The sequence below is a fragment of the Lepus europaeus genome, chromosome 18 (genome assembly GCF_033115175.1).
Source record: "Lepus europaeus isolate LE1 chromosome 18, mLepTim1.pri, whole genome shotgun sequence".
Classification (NCBI taxonomy): domain Eukaryota; kingdom Metazoa; phylum Chordata; class Mammalia; order Lagomorpha; family Leporidae; genus Lepus; species Lepus europaeus.
In genome coordinates this window covers 55,543,447-55,563,735 of record NC_084844.1, presented here as the reverse complement: position 1 = coordinate 55,563,735, position 20,289 = coordinate 55,543,447, and the positions used below count along the sequence as shown (strand labels likewise).

Below are 20,289 nucleotides of genomic sequence, written 5' to 3'. Positions count from 1 at the left end.
AGCTCTTTTCTTCCTTGTAGCCAATGACTGATGTTTCACCTTATTTACCGCTTGACTATGGAACTAAAGGCCTCTATTTTCCCAAGCCAGTTCAGTGAAGCACAGTATACCAGGGACAGCAACTTATAATAGCTACATGACTTGGGGCAAGTATCTCACATCTGTGAGCCTCCATTTCCACATCTGTAAAGCAGAATAATACATAAAAGTATTCTGTGATCACTAAATGAGAAAACGTATCTCAAATGCTTAACAGAGGTTAGAAGAGTGTTATTCTTATCAGAGTCATTATTCTTTATTTCTCCCTAAGATGAGTAAAGTTATGGCACCTTCCCTCATTTCCAAACAGACTAATCTACACAACAGCAGTCCTGCTCCTTTCATTCCCAATCATTCTGAGAGAGTTATAAGGACCACCCCACTCTCTACACCTCTACCACAGCCCTTACTGGGCACTGCCTGGTATTCTGAGGACTCTTAACTCCAAAAAGTGACTACTTTCCCCTGAGAGGCACCTAACCCAGATCCCAGGGGAACTGCCAAACGCATCAGGGGAGCCACCTGATTTGCTTGTTTTTTGTTTTTTTTTTTTTTTTTTTTTTTTTTGCAAAGCCAAGCAATAACAAACACAGGCTGTCAGATATACATGTGAGTATCTGATATACTGTATCTATCAGTCATAATACTTTTGTTGTTTCTTCTTTTTTAAAAGTGCTATTGAGTGACTTGGAGTATGATGAAACAACACAGCATGAAAAAGTGGCCATGGTGTCCACTTTAATCCTCTTTCCTGGGGAATGATGTGTTGTTCTTAAAGAATCAAGCTGTGTGTGATGTAACTGTTTCCTTCTTTCAAAAGACCTATCTTGGGCCATGCTAACAACTAGCCAATGTTCCCTTTCACTGGCTGGCCACAAGTTAGGCCAAGCTTATATGACTCCCTGCTCCTGAACCCTTTCTATATACATATTAAAGCCTCGCTAACAGTATGATGAGACATCGAAGGACTTTGTGGAATTATGAGGAAAGGACTAAATGCTAAAACAAGTCCATTAACCCACAGTAATTTGCCCAGATGACAAATTTAGCCAAAGTGGCAACATATGTTAACATTTATGCTAAATGAATTCCTTTTATATACTATACTCTTATATGATGTTTAAATGATTCTATTACCTTTCAAATTTACACTGGCCTCCTGGATCACTGCCTAATTAGTCTTCTGCCTACACGCAGATTCCCAATCAAAACGCCTCTGTATTCAAAACACCGCTTCAAATGCCCCAGCAAGTTTAGAACTCCCTAACATAAAGGAGCACCAAGACTCCAAAGTCAACCACAAAAGTACTTTGTTGCTTAAAGCTTCCACCCCCTGACTGAAACCAAAAATAATCTCTCTTTTATTCTTAAATCTATACCACTTCTGGCAAAGTTTCTGCCTGCAGATCTGAATGGTAAAATGACTTAAACAGAGCTCAGAAAATCCATGCAGTGGAGGGGTAAGAAGAGCAATAGCTACCAATCACATAGGAAAGTTAAAATCCACTTCTAGGGCAAATAACATCTTTGAAAAGAACTACGGCCCACCTACCCTTAAAAAAGTTGTGAGCATCAAATTACTTAAGGACAGTGAAAGAGTTGTTTTAACTGGCAATTTCCCTTTCTTTCCTTCTTTTTCCCCAAATCTGAATTAAGTTTCTTGAATTGTATCATTAAAGCCATCTCTACCTTCTAGAGACTGCAAAAGCCTGACTTGGATTATGTAGGCCAAAGTTAATTATGATATTCAGACCCCTAAAAAGATGGGCCCAAATCAATCTCTTGGCCCAAATCAATCCAGCTTCTCAAATTAGGTAAAATGGAATAGAGAATTTTACTAAAAAAGAAACCATAACTCAAAATACTGGTTAACAAATAAATATCCCAACTTAAACAAATATTAATATGCTCACTAGATAAGATACATTAGAGGAAAATGTGAGAACATATGGACTCTAAAAGTGAGAGGTTTGGGGTCAGCGCCAGGTTAAGTCTCTGCCTGAAGGCCAAGCTTCCCTTATGGACAATGGTTTGAGTCCCGGCTGCTCCACTTCAAATCCACCTCCCTGCTAATGGCCTGGGAAAGCACTGGAAGATGGCCCAAGTGCTTGGGCCCCTGCACCCACTTGGGAAACCCGGAGGAAGCTCCTGGCTCCTGGCTTTGGATCGGCCCAGCTCCAGCCATTATGGCCATTTGGGGAGTGAACCAGCAGATTCACCTCTCTCTATAACTCAGCCTCTCAGATAAATAAACAAGTCTTTAAAAAAAAAAAAAAGTGAGAAGTTTTTCTACTTCTCTTATTTTAGTACTAGGGTTAATCTCAATTTTAAGGGAACATAAGATAAATGCAATATGAGCTTTGAGGGAGGACTAATTTGATGAGCTGTACTTGTATAAAGTTAAGCACACAGTAAAAGAAATAGTATACAACACCAGGAAAAGCACACATATCTAGGTGTTGACACTATAAAGTCTACAAAATTTGGTTCTTTAAAATTATGATAAAGGCACCTTCCTATAGTTTTTAAAAAACATAAAATGGTAAAAATAGTAAAATATAATAAAAATGGTAAAAATAGTAAAATATAATCAAAAGTAGGGAATTTCATGTATACTTATATATTCAAACATTGAGAGAAAAAATACACTGATTTCAAATTAAACCTTTCTTCATTTTAACAGATATATTTCAATACAAAGTCTTATGTGTGGATTTTTAAGAAGAATCAAATTATGATCTTTTTACTTAAATTGTTATATATAAAATGCTCAGCTAAGGATAAAAGGGTAAGGACTGGACAGGTTCAGAAGTTTCTGTTACACGCCTAAGAAAGAAAATGCCTAGATCAGCACATTAGGAGAATCCCAGGCACCTACAATACAAGAGTACTTCATTCCTGTAACAAGTACTTTACAAATGCTCAGTATTTTCGGAATCAATTACTGATTCTAATGTAAAAACTGATATTTCTCAAGCACCTGAGTAAAGTTTAGGAAGTACTTTGTGTTTCTCTGCCTTTTAAGTCTTCTATGATAAACTTCGTTTAAAGATTCACTTATGGAAGATGGCCCAAGTGCTTGGGCCCTACACTCACATGGGAGATCAGGAGGAAGCACCTGGCTCCTGGCTTCGGATCGGCACAGCGCGCTGGCCATAGTGGCCATTTGGGGGGTGAACCAATGGAAGGAAGACCTTTCTCTCTCTGTCTATAACTCTACCAGTCAAATTAAAAAAAATAAAAGATTCACTTATAGGGCTGCCACTGTGCCATAGCAGGTAAAGCCACCACCTGCAGTGCCAGCATCCCATATGGACACTGGTTCGATACCCGGCAGGCTCCTCTTCCAATCCAGCTCTCTGCTATGGCCTGGGAAAGCAGTAGAGGATGCCCAAGGACCCCTGCACCTGCCAGGGAGACCCGAAAGAAGCTCCTGGCTCCTGGCTTTGGATCAACACAGCTCCAGCTGTTGCGGCCAATTGAGGAGTGAGCCAGCAGACAAAAAACACCCCCCACCCAGCGCCTCTCCTTCTCTGTCTGTGTAACTCTGACTTTCAAAATAAATAAATCTTTAAAAAAATTCCGCCTTGCGGCGCCGGCACACCGGGTTCTAGTCCCGGTTGGGGCACCGATCCTGTCCCGGTTGCCCCTCTTCCAGGCCAGCTCTCTGCTGTGGCCAGGGAGTGCAGTGGAGGATGGCCCAAGTGCTTGGGCCCTGCACCCTATGGGAGACCAGGAGAAGCACCTGGCTCCTGCCATCGGAACAGCGCGGTGCGCCGGCCGCAGCGCGCTACCGCGGCGGCCATTGGAGGGTGAACCAACGGCAAAAGGAAGACCTTTCTGTCTGTCTCTCTCTCACTGTCCACTCTGCCTGTCAAAAATTAAAAAAAAAAAAAGAGCAAAATAAATAAATCTTTAAAAAAATTCCGCCTTGCGGCGCCGGCACACCAGGTTCTAGTCCCGGTTGGGGCACCGGATTCTATCCCGGTTGCCCCTCTTCCAGGCCAGCTCTCTGCTATGGCCCCGGGAAGGCAGTGGAGGATGGCCCAAGTGCTTGGGCCCTGCACCCGCATGGGAGACCAGGAGAAGCACATGGCTCCTGACTTTGGATCAGCGAGATGCGCTGGCCGCAGCGGCCACTGGAGGGTGAACCAACGGCAAAAGAAGACCTTTCTCTCTCTCTCTCTCTCACTGTCCACTCTGCCTGTAAAAAAAATAAAAAATTTAAAAATTTAAAAAATTAAATCTATGCTATGTTAAGTGACTAGTAACTAAAGCAGGTAAATAACCATGTCTAATAATCCTTATATACTTATAGCTAGTTTATAATTTTAAAAGCACTTTCACACACATTAATTTAATACTGTGATTCTCTGAACAGCCCAGTGTTATCCCTATTTTAATACATGAGAAACACCAGAAAAGTTAGGCAACTTGCCTGAGGTCACCAAGCTTGAGTACAGCAGTTACCAAAACCCCAGTTTTGCAGGTCCAAATTCAGTACTTTCTTCCCATCAACATCCTCTTGGGTCTTAAACACTACCACACACAACAGGATAGCTAGCTACTATCAAGCTACTGGGTTGAGAAGAAATCACCATGCCTGTGCAATTTCATTATAGAAATCGTTGAACTCTCACCTGTCAAGCTCTCTTAATGAGAAAATGCTATTCGCCAACATGTCAACAATGAAACTATCTAAAATTATTTTCTATACATAAGCCCTACTCACCTGAAATTGCACAGTGGAATCTACTTCTCTTCATTTGCTTTACACTAACCTGGCTAAATTCACTGAGTTTTTCAGTTGCCACAACAGAAAACCCAAACCAGGGCTAGGAAAGTTCTGGAATGCTAACAAGTAAATCCTATTCTTTAAGTGTAGTAAGACTTAATCTTAAGCTAAAGAATCATACTGTTGGGGCCGGCTGCTCCACTTCCGATCCAGCTCTCTGTTGTGGCCTGGGAAAGCAGTAGAAGATGGCCCAAGTCCTTGGGCCCCTGCACCCACATTGGAGACCCAGAAGAGGCTCCTGGCTCCTGGCTTCAGATTCGCACAGCTCTGGCCATTGTAGCCAATTGGGGAGTGAACCAGCGGATGGAAGACCTCTCTCTCTCTGCCTCTCCATCTCTCTCTGTGTAACTCCGACTTTCAAATAAATAAATAAATCTTAAAAAAAAAAAAAAAAAAGAATCATACTGTTACCCAGTACTTTATCCTGGTATGTGAGAAATCTCCCTATTGAATTCATCTATACTGACAAATTATTGATGAACTATTATAAATAAAAGCAGAACTCACAGTAGTTCATTTGAGTATTCTTTTCTTACTCCAGTGCAAACTTATCCTAATGTCAAATACATTTTTTATAAAATCATTAACTTAACTTGGCAAACAGATCTACATTTTGCTTCTTTTAATCCCAAAAAACCAAAATGTAAAAACTACTCAATTTATAAAAGTTCGATGTGATTATGAATGAACATAAACATGAGTCAGAATGAAAATAGTCAAACGTATGAGTAATAACAAAATTAGCAACTATCCTATTATCTGTGGTACAATGAGAAGATTGCTAAAAGAAAAAAAAAAAAAGGCCAAATTAGAATCCACAACTATTAGTACAAAAATATAACCAAAGCTAGGACTGTTATAAAGCCAAATTTACTAAAATTCCCCCTTCCAACCTTTTACCCCTCCCTCAAAAAAAAAAAAAAAAGATTAGAGCAAATTTATAGCTAGCCCTCTATTTAGTATCATACGCATTGTAATTCACTTGAGAATGTTCAGATCCAGAATAGACGGAGGATCTACAGCTTCAAAAATAGTCTCACCTAGAATATTCTAAGAAAAACTTTGTTCAAATAATTAAAAGTTGCAAAAAAAAAAAAGTAGGGATCCAGCAACAATGAAGCTAAAGAAATTACATGGAAGAGGCGGACGCTGTGGAGTAGCGGGTAGAGCTGCTGTCTGTAGTGCCGGCATCCCATGTGGGTGCTGGTTCAAGTCCCAGCTGCTCTACTTCCAAACCAACCCCCTGCTGATGACCTGGGAAGGCAGTGGAAGATGGCAGTGAAGGTGATCCTTGGGCCCCTGCACTGACATGGGAGACCCAGAAGAAGCTCCTGGCTCTGGATCAGAGTAGCTCCGGCCGTTGTGGACAATTGGGGAGTGAACCAGCGGATAGAAGACCTCTCTGTCTCTCTGTCTCTAACTCTGATTTTCAAATAAATAAAACTTTTTTTAAATATTACATGGCATATTGTGAGGGTTAGGGACTCATTTTAAGAATAATGAAGAGACCACTGGTAGAGTCCTTTCTGACAACAGTACTGTGGCTACTAACAAGAGTGGCTGGTAGCACTCCATCCATGTGCCAGGGCCCATACTTCACTTACATGCCCAAAGTACACGAGCATTATTCTTACTTTCCATTTGAGAAAACTGGCACATTGGGAGGTGAAGTGCCTTTAACTCATGGTCACAAAAAGTTTAAATCTTGGCGAGATTCAAATCCTGGACTCCAAAGCTCTGAGTCTTAAGCATTATGATATTAAGACAACAAGGTTTCCCACCTTGGACCACTCCTGGGCCACAAACCTCAAGCCATGAAAAAGTATGCAGGGTCAGCCAATGCCCACCACATGCTTATCACACAGGAGGTTGTCCATTGTCTAACAGAACCAATGTAGCCCACACATCCCGCGAATAAGCCCTGCTGTTTGAAAGAAGTTGGTCATTAACAATTCCTAGAAAGGCAGTGTTTCGGGTGGCAAATAGAAGTAGACGGGAGTGGGGAGCCCAGCACACCAAACATCTTCTATGGACCACTCTCTGTGAAATCTGAACTAAAGCCAAAGACGGTCTTGGTAGATGAAGTATGAGAGGTTAGGGTCCAGCATAATGAAACAAAGAGCGATCCTAAATTACTACTTAAGTTCATGCTTCATGACTTGAATTGTGCCAGACAACACGCTGAGAATTTGAAGCACTTCATTCTGAGTCATCAAAAGAGGTTCAAGAACGAGATCTAGGGGCCAGCGTTGTGACATAGTGGGTAAAGCTGCCACCTGCGATGCTGGTATCCCATATGAATGCCAGTTTGAGTCCTGGATGCTCCACTTCCCATCCAGCTCCCTGCTTGGGAAAAGCAACAGAAGATGGCCCAAGTACATGGACCCCTGGCACCCACATGGGAGACCCAGAAGAAGCTCCTGGCTCTTGGCTCTGGCCTGGCCTGGCCCAGCCCAGCCGTTGTGGTCATCCAGGTAGTGAACCAGTGGATGAAAGATGTCTCTCTCTCTCTGTAACTCTTTCAAATAAAAATAAATAAATAAATCTTTAAAAAAGAACAAGATATAACTATATGCTTGTGAAATGAATCAAGGCCACACACAGTACTGACGAAAGGAAATTCAGCAGTAATTCAAAGACAGATCTGGGGTCCTTCTCCCTTTTAAAACGGATTTCAATTATTACAAAGTTTAATTTACTGGGTATCAAAATATTGGGGTAGGGAAGGAGAATGGACTGCATCATAGGAATTGTTAACTGACAACTGAATTCTGAGTTCCTAAAACAGCTGAGCTCTTCTCTGGTCTGGAACTTTCACACACACTGTTCTTTCCACCTAGGATCCCCAGGGTCAGCTTTCCAGAGAGGCCTTCCCTGGCCATCTTAGGAAACAGAATGTCCTCCACCTATTACCTTCTGTCACAAAACCTAGCCTGTTACCTTCAAACACTTTTCTCAACCAATCATTTTCCTTATTTGCCTGCATCCTGTCTTTTCTCCTCCATCCTCTCAGGAGGGTAAGCTCCACCCAGGATGAGCCTGTCCCATTCAGTCTTCCCTACACGCTCAGCATTAGAGTACTGGACCTGGCACTCAGCAGATGTTCAATAAATATTTTTGGGAACAACAACAAAAATAAATCTGTCTACCTTTTTTCAGGCTGTCAGCCTCAGTATCCCCTACAGAAAAGCTCCCAACACTAGAACTATTTTTACAAGCTTGGTAAGTCACCCATTTTGACAAGTCGCTGTTTTGCTGTTTCTTGTCTCCCTACCACCAACTAGCCTGTAAAACTGCAAGATCAGGAAGCCCATATTGTACTTCATCTGTAGAATGTGCTATGCAACACGGGGGGCATCCAATAACCAACTCCACTTGAATTAATTATCTTAGGACCTGCACACACAGTGTCTTGAGCTCTGACATCATACTGTCCATATCTCCACACTGTACTTGATTTCTATGAAAACGATCTCATGGGGAGGGTGACAGGGATGTGAAGACAAAATCCTGTGTCTACTTCCTAAATCACTAACTGTCCGCTGTACCTGATTAGACACAGGGAGCCCTAGGGGAAGAGTTTGACCAAAAAGTTAACCATGGTCACACTGGCCAGCAAGGGTGCCTTTTAATCAGTTCTGCTAATAATTCAACATCAACAGTTTGCTAAGGTTGTCCTGAGATTTCCAAGATCCTCTGTCTTAAAAAGAGCACTATTCTTCAAAATTCCCCCTGGAAACTTAAGGAAATGGTCCCCAGTCGGCTCTCGGGCCTGGTAAGTGCACAACACCCCTTGTCAAGAGCCACACAGGCATTCCCAGCGCGGAGAGACATTCATTAGGAGAGCTGCCTCGGTTGTCCAGACACCACCGTATCACTTTGACCCCTGCCTTTCTACTTCCTGTATCTCTCCACTGAAACCGAATCCAACCTTCATGTCTCATTTTTCTGCATGCAACGCTCACACACATATCCCCGGCCTGCAACAAAATGCCTCTCCCAGGCCAATGGCTGTCTACCTACCTTACAGGTGGCACAGGCCGGGGCAATCACCCCACCCACCCCTCCCCGCTCCTCCCAGCGCACAGAAACCCTGCAAAAGTTTGGAAACGCAGGCTCCAACCGGACCGCGGGGCCCGGAGGTCGGCTCGGTGGTCCGGCTCCAGGCAGCAGCGGTGCCCGAGCGAGAACCAAGATGGCCCTGAGCGGGGCCCCACCGCAGGAGCCGGGGGCGCCAGGCCAGGGGACGCCGCCGCTGCTGCCGCCGCCTACCTGAGCAGCTGCAGGCACCCAGAGCCAGGCCCCGCGGCGCCTGCCGCCCCGCCGCCGCCCCAGGCCCGACGGGCGCCAGGTAAGCGGCGGCCGCGATGCGGGCGGCCGCGGGGGCGGTCCCGGGCCAGGTGGGCCCCGCGGGCCCGATGGGGACGCCGGGCAGGGCCGAGGGGCCCGGGCCGGGGCCTGCGCGGGCGAGGGTCCGCAATCAGGCCGAGCCGGAGGCGGCGGCCGGGAAGCAGGGAGAGCAGGAGGGCGCGCGGGCAGCTCCGGAGGCTTCCTCAGCCGGGTCCGGGGGCGGCCGCTCAGGCAGGCCGCGGCGACGCCGACGGCCGCGCGAAGGGGCCGGGGTCGCAGCGCGGCCGCGTTCCTTACCCTGCATGCTGCTGACGGCCGGGTGGCCCGGCGCCGGAGACCCTACGGGGCCCGGGGTGCCGCTGCCGCTGCCGCCCCCGGAGCCGCCGCCGCCGCCGCTCGGGCTCGGAGCCGCCATTGTTGGAAGTGAGGAGCCGAGCGGCGCCGCGGCGGCTGCAATGCAGCAAGCTCGGCCTCTCGCAGGGCCGAGGGGCGCGGCGTGCGCCCGCCTTGGCCACGCCCCGGCCACGCCCCCGGCCACGCCCCCGTCCTGGCCTGGCGCGGAGCCGGCTCCGGACGCTCCGGGCAGCGCCGCCTCAGCCGCGGGTCCCGGAGGGAAGAGGGCCGGGGCCGCGCCGGATCGCGGAATGCGGAGTGCGTGTGCTTTCGGGAGGGGAAAGGGCGGTGCGTGCCTTTCATCATCCCCACGTGAGTGTGTGGTCCTCCCTGCCCTCAGTCTTGGGCAGTAAAGCTGACAGGAACCCCAGAAACCGTGCCTGGTGTCCGCTCTGTGACACATGGCTTCCAGAGAGCAGTCAGCTGTAACTCTGCTCTGCAGCTCCCGTTCAGCTCCAATAGAAAGTAAAGAATGGGTCTGTTTGGTGCAAAAAATATATATATTTGAGGGGCCGGCGCCCTGGCCGTGGCGTAGCTGGTAAAGCCGCTTCCTGTGGAGCCGGCACCGGTTCGAGTCCCGGCTGCTCCACTCCAGTCAGCTCTCTGCTGTGGCCTGGGAAAGCAGTAGAAGATGGCCCAAGTCCTTGGGCCCCTGGACCGGGATACGGGCGACCCCAGGCCAGGTGGGCCCCACTGGCAGAGGAGGGGCACCAGGCAGTGCTTAGGGGCCTGTGCGAGCTAGAGCCCAGATTCCCTGGTGGAACCTGGCCCAGGTGTTTGGGCCCCTGGACCCACATGGGAAACCCAGAAGAAGCTCCTGGCTCCTGGGTTCAGCTCAACCCAGCTTCAGCCGTTCTGGCTATTTGGGGAGTGAACCAGTGGATGGAAAACCTTTCTCTCTGTCTCTCCCTCTGTAACTCTACCCTTCAAATAAATAAATAAATAAATAAATAAATAATAAATTTATTTTGGTGCAAAACATATTAAAATGTATTTGTGTAGTTAGTACATAATATGCACTTTCCATAATTTTTTTTTTTAAGATTTATTTTATTTATTTGAAAGAGTTACAGAGAGAAGTAGAGACAGAGAGAGAGAGAGAGAGAGGTCTTCTATTCCGCTGGTTCACTCCCCAAATGACCGCAAAGGCCAGAGCCAAGCTAGGAGCCAGGAACTTCCTCCAGGTCTCCCACGTGGGTGCAGGGGCCCAAGGATGCTGCTAGACATGCTATATGTACAAGACTACCTGCTGTCCATGTGGACTACAAAAATGTCCACAGTGCAGAGAAAGAGTTGGTACAGCTCCAGCTGTTGCAGCTATCTGGGGAGTGAACTGGCAGATGGGGGACCTCTCTTTCTCTCTCTTTCTCTCTCTCTCTCTCTCTCTCTGCCTCTCCTTCTCTCTGTGTGTAACTCTGACTTTCAAATGAATCTAAAAAAAAAAATGTATTCTGGAGGTGGGCTCAGTAATGGAGATGCCACTTGGATACCCATATCCCATATTGGAATGCCTAGGTTTTTTAAAAATATATTTAATTATTTATTTGAAAGAGTTACACAGAAAGTGAAGGAAAGGCAGAGAAAGAGCTTCCATCCAGTGGGTCAGTCCCTAAATGGCCACAGATGCTGGCACTGCAGCCAGAGGTTTTACCCGCTATGCCACAGCGCTAGCCCCAGGATGCCTAGGTTTGAGTCTCTGCTCTGCTCCCATAATTCTGGCTTCTGCTAGTGCAGGCCCTGGGATGTAGCAGGTGATCGCCCAGCTAGCTGAGTCACTGCTATCCATATGGGAGACCTGGATTGAGTTCCTTGCTGGCTCCTGGCTTTGATCTGGCTCATTCCTACAGTGAACCAACAGATGGAAGGTTTCTCTTTATCTCTCCTCCCTCTCTTTCTCCCTTTCAAATAAGTTTTAAAAACAAAAGAAAATGAAAAATGTTTTCTGATGTTGCCAAATGTCTCCTAGAGGATAAGTTTGCCAGTGGTCATGAACCTCTGATGCTTAGTATCAATTTGTAGTATATTTCCTCATTTGTGTTATATTCATGAATTGAAATTGTATCAATCTATCTCTTTAATGCAAGGTAATGAAATTAAACATATTGTCATTACCTTTGAAATCTAAATGAAATTATATTTTTTTATGTAACACACAATTATTTCTTTCTATGAGTTAGATGCACTTTTTAAAAAACATGTATCTTTCTATATTTTGAAAAAAATACTGGAACAGCAGATTATAAAGATCATATGGAAAAAAAAGAAGCCAAAACAATTAAAAATATAAAAAGTAAGGAATTCTAGCTCTGCTAAATATTAAAATATTTTAAGTCTAAAATGATTAAAGCTTTGTGGAACTGCCACATAAATAGACAGAGGAAAAGACCTCCATTATAATTAAAGGTGCAATTTCAACTCAAACTGCAAAAACAGTGAACTTGAATTCATTCCTCAAACTTTAAATCATGAGTTCCAAAGGATCAAAGATTTTAGTGTAAAAGAAAAAAAATAAGAAACCATGAAAATATAAGATGAGCTCACCATTTCTCAGGATGACATAAAGTTAGCGAAAGAATATTTTTAAAAATTTCCCTGGACACATTTATGAAATAAAAAATTAAAAAAAATTTTCCTGGAATTTTTGTGACAAAAACCTAGTAAGCAAACTCAAAACAACAAATGGGGAAAATCATGTTTCAACTGATAGCCCAGTTTAGGGTTAGTTTTACTAATAAAGATTTCTGATAAGTCAACAAGAAAAAGACCAACAAACTAATAGAAAATTGGCCCAAAGTTACCAACAGACAGATCCAGAAAAGGAATCAAGTTGTCTCTTAAAAATGCAAAGATGGGGCTGGCGCCACAGCTCAATAGGCTAGTCCTCCGCCTGTGGCACCGGCACCCCCGGTTCTAGTCCCAGCACCAGATTCTGTCCCAGCTGCTCCTCTTCCAGTCCAGCTCTCTGCTGTGTCCCAGGAGTGCAGTGGAGGATGGCCCAAGTGCTTGGGCCCTGTACCCGCATGGGAAACCAGGAGGAGCACTTGGCTCCTGGCTTCGGATCCATCCACTCTGCCTGTCAAAAAAAAAAAAAAAAAGCAAAGATGGGGGCAGGCATTTGGCAGACCATTTAAAAGGTGGTTTGGGTTGCCTGCATCCCAAATCAAAGTGCCTGGGTTCTATTCCTGCCTCTGTTTCTAGTCAATGCCCCTCCCCCTACCAAAGAGCCAGGGGTTGTAGCTCAAGTAATTGGGTCCTTGCAGCCCACATGAGAAACCTGAACTGGGAATTCCTGGCTTAAGGCTTTGCCCTGTCCTAGACTCTGCTGTTGCAGGCACTTGGGGAGTTAACTAGCTGGTGGGAGAGCTCCCTTTGTCTCTGCCTTTCAAATAAATAAAATTACTAAAAAATACAAAGATCCTCATTGTTACTCTAAAATAATGCAAATTAAACCAGTTGATTTCTCACTTATGTTTGGTAACATAATATGTTGACAGTGTGGGCAACTGACATTCTTAAACATTGCTGGAGTCTGTGCATATTAGTGCAATCAGGGCAATTTAGTAATGTCTGTCCAAAGGACAAATATATATGCCCTTTAACCTAGAAATTATATTTTTCTAGAAGTTTATGCAGGTTATTTCATATTTGCAAAACAACATATATACCAGTTAATGATTATAGCATTTTTATGGCAAAATATTAGAATCACTCTAAATGTCATTTAGTAGGAAACCAATCTAATAAATATGAAGGGGAAACTACGCAGCTATAAAAATGAGGAAACTCTGTGTAGTGATAGACAATGATTGCCAATACTTAAATGTTGTTGTTGGGTACAAAAAGCCAAATGAAGAACACTGTGGTTAGTCTGCTACTATTTGTATAAGAAGAGGGGAAATGTGTCTTTAATATACACACACTTCTCCAAAGTGTATTTGGAAGGATACTCAAAATGCTAAAACACATTTGATGTCTCAAAGGAGAGAAACTGAGTGATTGCTGGATAGAATTGAGAGGGAGACCACACTATTTGGTAGCTTACAAGTGAATGTAATAATAATGAAAATCAATGAACCAATATGCAACTACATCAGGAACAGTGGTGGTCCTTTCTCTTGTTATTGCAATCAGCTTATAAAACAGTTATGAGGACCAGCCTGATGGTGCAGTGGCTTAAGCCGCCACTTGCACCTGAGAAGGCAGCAAAGGATGACCTAAGTGCTTGGGCCCCTGCCAACCACATGGGGGATCTGGATTGAGTTCCTGGCTCCTGGTTTGGCCTTGTCCAGCATTGGCTGTTGTGGGCATTTGAGGAGTGAACTAGCATTTGGAAGATCTCTCTCTGTCTCTTCTGCTCTCTCTGATGCTCTGATTTTCAAATAAATAAATGAATGTTTTTTAAAAAGTTACAAAATAGGCCGGCGCCGTGGCTTAACAGGCTAATCCTCCGCCTTGCGGCGCCAGCACACCGGGTTCTAGTCCCAGTTGGGGTGCCGGATTCTATCCCGGTTGCCCCTCTCCCAGGCCAGCTCTCTGCTATAGCCCGGGAAGGCAGTGGAGGATGGCCCAGGTCCTTGGGCCCTGCACCAGCATGGGAGACCAGGAGAAGCACCTGGCTCCTGGCTTTGGATCAGCGAGATGCGCTGGCCACAGCGGCCATTGGAGGGTGAACCAGCGGCAAAAAGGAAGACCTTTCTCTCTGTCTCTCTCTCACTATCCACTCTGCCTGTCAAAAAAAAAAAGTTACAAAATAGTACTCTATATTCTCTTAAAGAGTTTCATTTGAAAAGATTCAGAAATAAAAATTTTTTGAAAGGTCTGTTTTATTAAAAAAAAATAGGTATTTTCCTTACAAATATATTTTTTCTCTTTAAGTCACCAGAAAATAATTGTACTCATTTCTGTTTTAAGCTCAGATTCAACTTGAATAGCAAAGAACTATAAGATGTGAATAACCATGGAAGAATTCATTCAGTAAACATTTCTTCCTATATTCATGTAGTAAAATTCATAGACAATGATTTTTTGCTTAAACTTCTTCACTGATTCTCATTCAGCCCGAGAATAAAGTTCTGTGAAACTATCTTTACTCTTTTCTTTCTGCCCATTCTAATCTATTCTCAAGAGGTATCACAAGTGAGTGTTCACCCTAGTTTTGGTCTATTGTAGTTTATGAAATCCAAGCCACCTACACAGTTAAAAGAAGTGATGTTCCTTAATTTCTCTACCACCCTCTATCCTGATCTTACATAGATAAGGAATATTTTAGGTATGTTTTTCTACTATCACATAAGTCTGTGTGCTGAAATTCTTTTTTTAAAAATATTTATTATTTATGTATTTGAAAGGCAGAGTTACAGATGGAGAGAGAGAGAGAGAGAGAGAGAAATGTCTTGTACCCACTGGTTTACTGCCCCATTTGGCCACAATGGCCAGGGCTGGGTCAGACTGAAGCCAAGAGCCAGGAGCTTCTTCTGGGTCTCCCCTGTGAGTGCAGGGGCCCAAGTACTTGGGCCATCTTCCACTGCTTTCCCAGGTACATTCACAGGGAGCTGGATTGGAAGTGGAGCAGCCAGGACTCAAACTGTTGTCTAATGGGATGCCGACACTGTAGGTGGCAGCTTTACCCGCTATGCCAAGGCACCAGCCCTGTGTACTGAAATTCTAGGAATATAGTTTTAGATAGTTTGACAGTTTTCAGGAAGCAAAATTGAGGGATTTGTTAGGGCTTTTCTCCCCCTCTCAGTCAGGTAGGAGTGAGGATACATGAACTTAAAATCCCGGTAATGCACAGTACAGAAATGGATAGAATCGGACCATAGGATTATGTTTTCTAGGGATCAGAAAGATGTAGTTGGCAATAAAAAGAATGTGGCTGTCCTGCCCACAGCACTGCCCTCCTGGAATCCTGAGTGGAGTAGATAGTTCTGGGAGTGGTGTAGGAAATCCCAGGCTCACACAGCAGTCTACACCCATTCACATCTCTTTGAATATGTCTGTTTTCAGGTGTGTGGAGGAAATCCAAAATAATTCAGTGGAATCTTCCAGAAAAAGACCAGATCCTGGTTTACAAGTGAGTACAATCCTAAGAACCTGTCTTCTTTTCACAGACAGGGCTTGAGGTAGGAACTCCTGCCTTCTGCCCTCCATTTCCACCTGGGAACAGTGACAGAGATCTGTTTTGCTCTTGTGCTCATTTGGCCCCATTTCTCAGGGCAGTCACAAGTTCAAGTACGAGGCTCCTGGTTTTGGACCATGGGGTCTGAGTTTCAGTCCTAGGAATGTAGTTACAGTTTACCCCAGCTAAAGTCTTATCTCTTGACCTTGACCAATTCCTTAGGATTGCTTTCTTGGCATTCTCCTGAATGATAGAGATCTTGGGGGACAACAGTTCCTAAATGCATCTGGTGGAAGCAACATTCTGATAAGCAAACAGTGAGTGCACTGTAGCATGAAGCTTTGCCTCTTCCCCTGAATACCTCCTAGGCTCTCAGGCCAGTACGGCCTGTAGGCATTCCCAGTGGGGGCTGAAGTCCAGAATCCAGAGGTGGACATCTGTAATAATCAGCTTTTCATCGATGTGACAAAGCAGAGAGAATAGGTTTAGTTTGGCTCACGGTTCTGGAGGCTCATAGTACAAGGTCAGGCAGGCCCGGTTGGTTCAGCCTCGGATGATAGCATTCTTGCTGACAGAGTCCCAAGGTGGCACTGAGTGTCACATGGCACAAGTATGCATGTATGACAGAAGAATCCCATGGCAAACCAGGAAGCAGAGAAAGAGCCTGGGCCCAAACTAGGCTTTTATAATAACCTCTCGCCAGAGCTACCTTCTGAGGGCACACCCAACTGATCTACAGACCTTCCCCAAGGCCACTTCCTAAACATCATAATAAGGGTTAATTTCCTCCCTCTTGGTACCATTAACATAAGACTTTGGGAACCAAGCCTTTAAGACAGAGGCTTTTGGGGGGCTTCAACATCCAAACTGTAATAGCATGGTCAACTTCTCAACTCTTTTGCCTTCTGGAAAATATTACTGAGCAGTTTCACTCAAATGCCTTCCAGGGCCAAGTGGTTTACTACTGTAAATACACAAGGAGACCTGATTTAAAGAGGTGGTGAGACTTAGGGTAAAGTGCCAGTTGTCTGCATGGCTAGAAAGCATCACAATTCAAAGCAAGAATTTTGAAAATTGAGCTTGTTATACAAAATACAGGCTTCCAGTTTCCATCTTCTGGTTCGGAGGGTCTGTCTCAGCATCAGAGATGAGAACAGATCTTGGATAAAATGCTGTAAGTTTTCACAAATGTATTCTTTGCCTGATTCATGGTCACCAGCTTTTTCCAAGATGGGGCTTCTGTGTTGTGCCACTGGCTACATGCTGCTGCTCCGTATAACTCTGTGAGCAACCCAAAGCTCTTCAAAACTTTCTAGAACAGACTACTGGTGCTGATTAACTTTATTTTCTTTCTGTTCTCCTAATGCCACATAATGAATAGGCTACATTCTGGAAAATAATTAAAGAAAAAAAAAAAAAAAACACCCTGGCATCTGGTTATTCTCAATCCTTTTCTCTCTGTGTGTTCCTCAATGTTCAGGCCCTTTCTGCTAATGAGCAGTGACAGGTGAATCACCAGTCTTGCTGCCTCTCCAGGGGAAGAAAACACTTGCTTCTATGACTGATCTGAGGGGCCTTCAGAGCCACCACATGCTCCTGGAAGCTTCTGTCAGAGGGTGGTAAGTTCTGTCTGAAAAACAGAATACAGACAGAACCTCAATGTGGGCAAGTGTCCAGCTATCCCCAGCAGCAGGCACCAGGGACAGATGGGCTCCACACTGCTCAGTGCTCGTGGGGGTTTCAGGCATCCTGGCCGTCAAGGTGAGGTGGATGTCACGGACCCAGCAAGTGCAAAGTTGGCAGGGCCATCAGCCCAGCAAGAGGTCAGAGTGAAGGAGGACCATGCATAGTATAAATTGACTATAAGGTCAGCAAATGATCAAGATGAGGCACTTATGGGGCCAAAGGGGGAGAATTCTAGGTGGTGGAAGATTTGAGGGTATATGGAGCCTCCTACCACGTTCCTCCTACCACATTCTAAGATCATACCTGGATAGAACTCTAAACTTTAAAGGGCCTCTGGGCAGTGAACATTATAAAGCCTTCCAAGTTTGCTTCTGAAGGCTGGAGCTCTTTTTCTGGAAGGAACAGAAGCTCGAGGGAGTGGGGGGGGGGGGTCAACATATCTGGAAAGTGTAGGAGGGGTAAGAGTCCAGCACTGTGGGGGCCTCTGTGGCTGAAACCCAAGCTCCAGTCTTGGTGGGGGAGGGACCAGTGTGGATTAAGCTCAGAGGTTTAATATAACCTGCATGCATGTGTGTGTGTATGTATGTGTATACATACATACATACATATATATATATATCTGTGTTATATATACATATATATTCACACATGCATCACATGTATACATGCAAACCTATTTGAAACATGTACATACACTTGTATTTTACACACATATACCCTAGTGTAAATACATACACACATACATATACATATGAAGATACTTCAGAAAGTTAATGGACTTACAATTAAAAGACAAGTCTATTTTGATGCAAATGATTTTTGGAATCTGTGCCTAGTTTTTTATTTTTTTAAGATTTATTTATTTGAGAGGCAGAGTTGCAGAGAGAGAGAGAGATTTTACATCCACTGGTTCACTTCCCAAATGGCTGCAACAGCCAGGGCTGGGCCAGGCTGAAGCCAGGAGCCCAGAGCTTCTTCCAGGTCTTCCAGGTCTTCTTCCAGCCATTTGCTGCTGCTTCCCAGGCCATCAACAGGGAGCTTGATTGGAAGTGGAGTGGCCAGGACTTGAACTGGTGCCATATGGGATGCTAGTGCCGCAGGCAGAGGCTTAACCTACAATGTCACGTATAGGCTTAACCTACAATGTCAGCCCCTCTGGTAGACTTTTTAATACTTAAAATTTTGGTTGGATTGGATGAGTCTGGTATTGCCATGATTTCCCAGTGTATCTGAACAAGTGCTAAGACAAAAGTATAGTTCTGCCATTTTCTTATTTACGTGGGCCTGGTATTCATCAGCTTTTCACTCCTACAACAAAAAACCTGAGGAGACCGACCTTATAAAGAGAAAAGTTTTATTTAGCACATGATTTTTGGTGGCTCAAATTCAAGATCAGGCCTGGATCTGATGCAGACTGTGGATGGCAATGGTGGAGCTCAGGCAGGGTGAGGATCATGTGGGGAGCCAGGCAGTAGAGGGAGAGGCTGGGTCCCACGTGGGCTTTGTTGGCAACCAACTCACCTTCCCAGGGCACACTCCTAGTGACCTAAGGACTCTCTCACTAGGCCCACCTCCCAGCACAGTAACTGGATTATGTCTCCATCACCCAAGTGCCATTAACATAGGGCTTTGGGGTGTGAGGTCAGGAGCCACAGGTTGTTCAAACCACAACATGCTGTCATCTTCCAACTGAGATTATTTTGCAAGAGGCTTTTAAATGTATGTGAAATCGATGTGCCCATTTGTTGGGGTGACTTAGTTAAAACTAAGTAATATAATCCATGAATGTGCTGAATCTATCACTTGTCAACTTCAGTCTGTCTCAAGATGTTGGGAACAAGGACAGATATGGGGATGTCATTGTCACCTGCTCCTTGGCATGCACCTCTTCCTCTTCCCTTATGGTACCTCCCACGCCGTGACTAAAGTTTGTTCACCATATGTCCAAAGGTGACCAAATGGAGAGCTAGGCTATGCGTTATATTCAGTACTGGCAAAGCTGAATTCCTTCCTCATCTCTCCAGGACCATGCACTTAGAAGCTTAAAGGAGTCTGCCTTCACATGCAATGACTTTTTTTTTTTTTAAGTTTTATTTTTTATTTATTTAAAAGGCAGAGTTACAGAAAGAGTTTCCATCCACTGGTTCACTCCGCAAGTGACCTGGGGCTGAGCCAGGTTGAAGCCAGAAGCCAAAAGCTTCTTCTGAGTCTTTCACATGGGTGTAGGGCCCCAAGCACTTGGGCCATCTTCTACTGCTTCCTCAGGGAGCTGGATCAAAAGTGGAGCAGCTGGGACTTGAACCAGCTCCATATGGGATGCTGGCATCACAGGCGGAGGTTTAATCTGCTGTGCCACAACACTAGCCCCACAATGACTTTTCAAACTTAAAGAAATGTCATGAATCCATTTGAGTAAAATACCCATACCTATAAACATTTGCATGGGTTATGTGTGCAGTGGTTGGTCATTGAAATTCTAAAAAGTCTCAGATTGAGAACTCTTTGTCTAAAAGCATTTTATGTCTTCAAAGTGGAATTTTGTTTGGTGAGAGAAGCAACAAGATTTACCCACAACTTTTTTTTGTTTGTTTTTTTGACAGGCAGTGTTAGGGAGAGAGAGAGAGAGAGAAAGGTCTTCCTTTTTCCGTTGGTTCACCCCCCAAGTGGCCACTACAGCCGGCGTACTGTGCTGATCTGAAGCCAGGAGCCAGGTGCTTCCTCCTGGTCTCCCATGCAGGTGCAAGGCCCAAGGACCTGGGCCATCCTCCACTGCACTCCCGGGCCACAGCAGAGAGCTGGACTGGAAGAGGAGCAGCTGGGACACAAACAGGTACCTATATGGGATACCAGCATCTCAGGCGGTGACACCACAACACAGTTCTCAGGGCTCCTCTTAACAAGGGAGGAA

General features: G+C 44.9%; 1 protein-coding gene across 2 annotated transcripts in view; it reads right to left on the bottom strand.

Moving 5' to 3' along the window:
* MAP2K4 (mitogen-activated protein kinase kinase 4) overlaps positions 1 to 9,621 on the bottom strand; it is a 120,642-nt gene extending 111,021 nt beyond the window's left edge. For both annotated transcript variants that reach the window (XM_062216498.1, XM_062216499.1), the window contains exon 1: positions 9,482 to 9,621. In XM_062216498.1, coding sequence (XP_062072482.1) covers positions 9,482 to 9,599 — 118 coding nt within the window. In that variant the 5' untranslated portion in view covers positions 9,600 to 9,621. The remainder of the gene's footprint in view (positions 1 to 9,481) is intronic.
* Between the last annotated feature and the right edge of the window lie 10,668 nt (positions 9,622 to 20,289).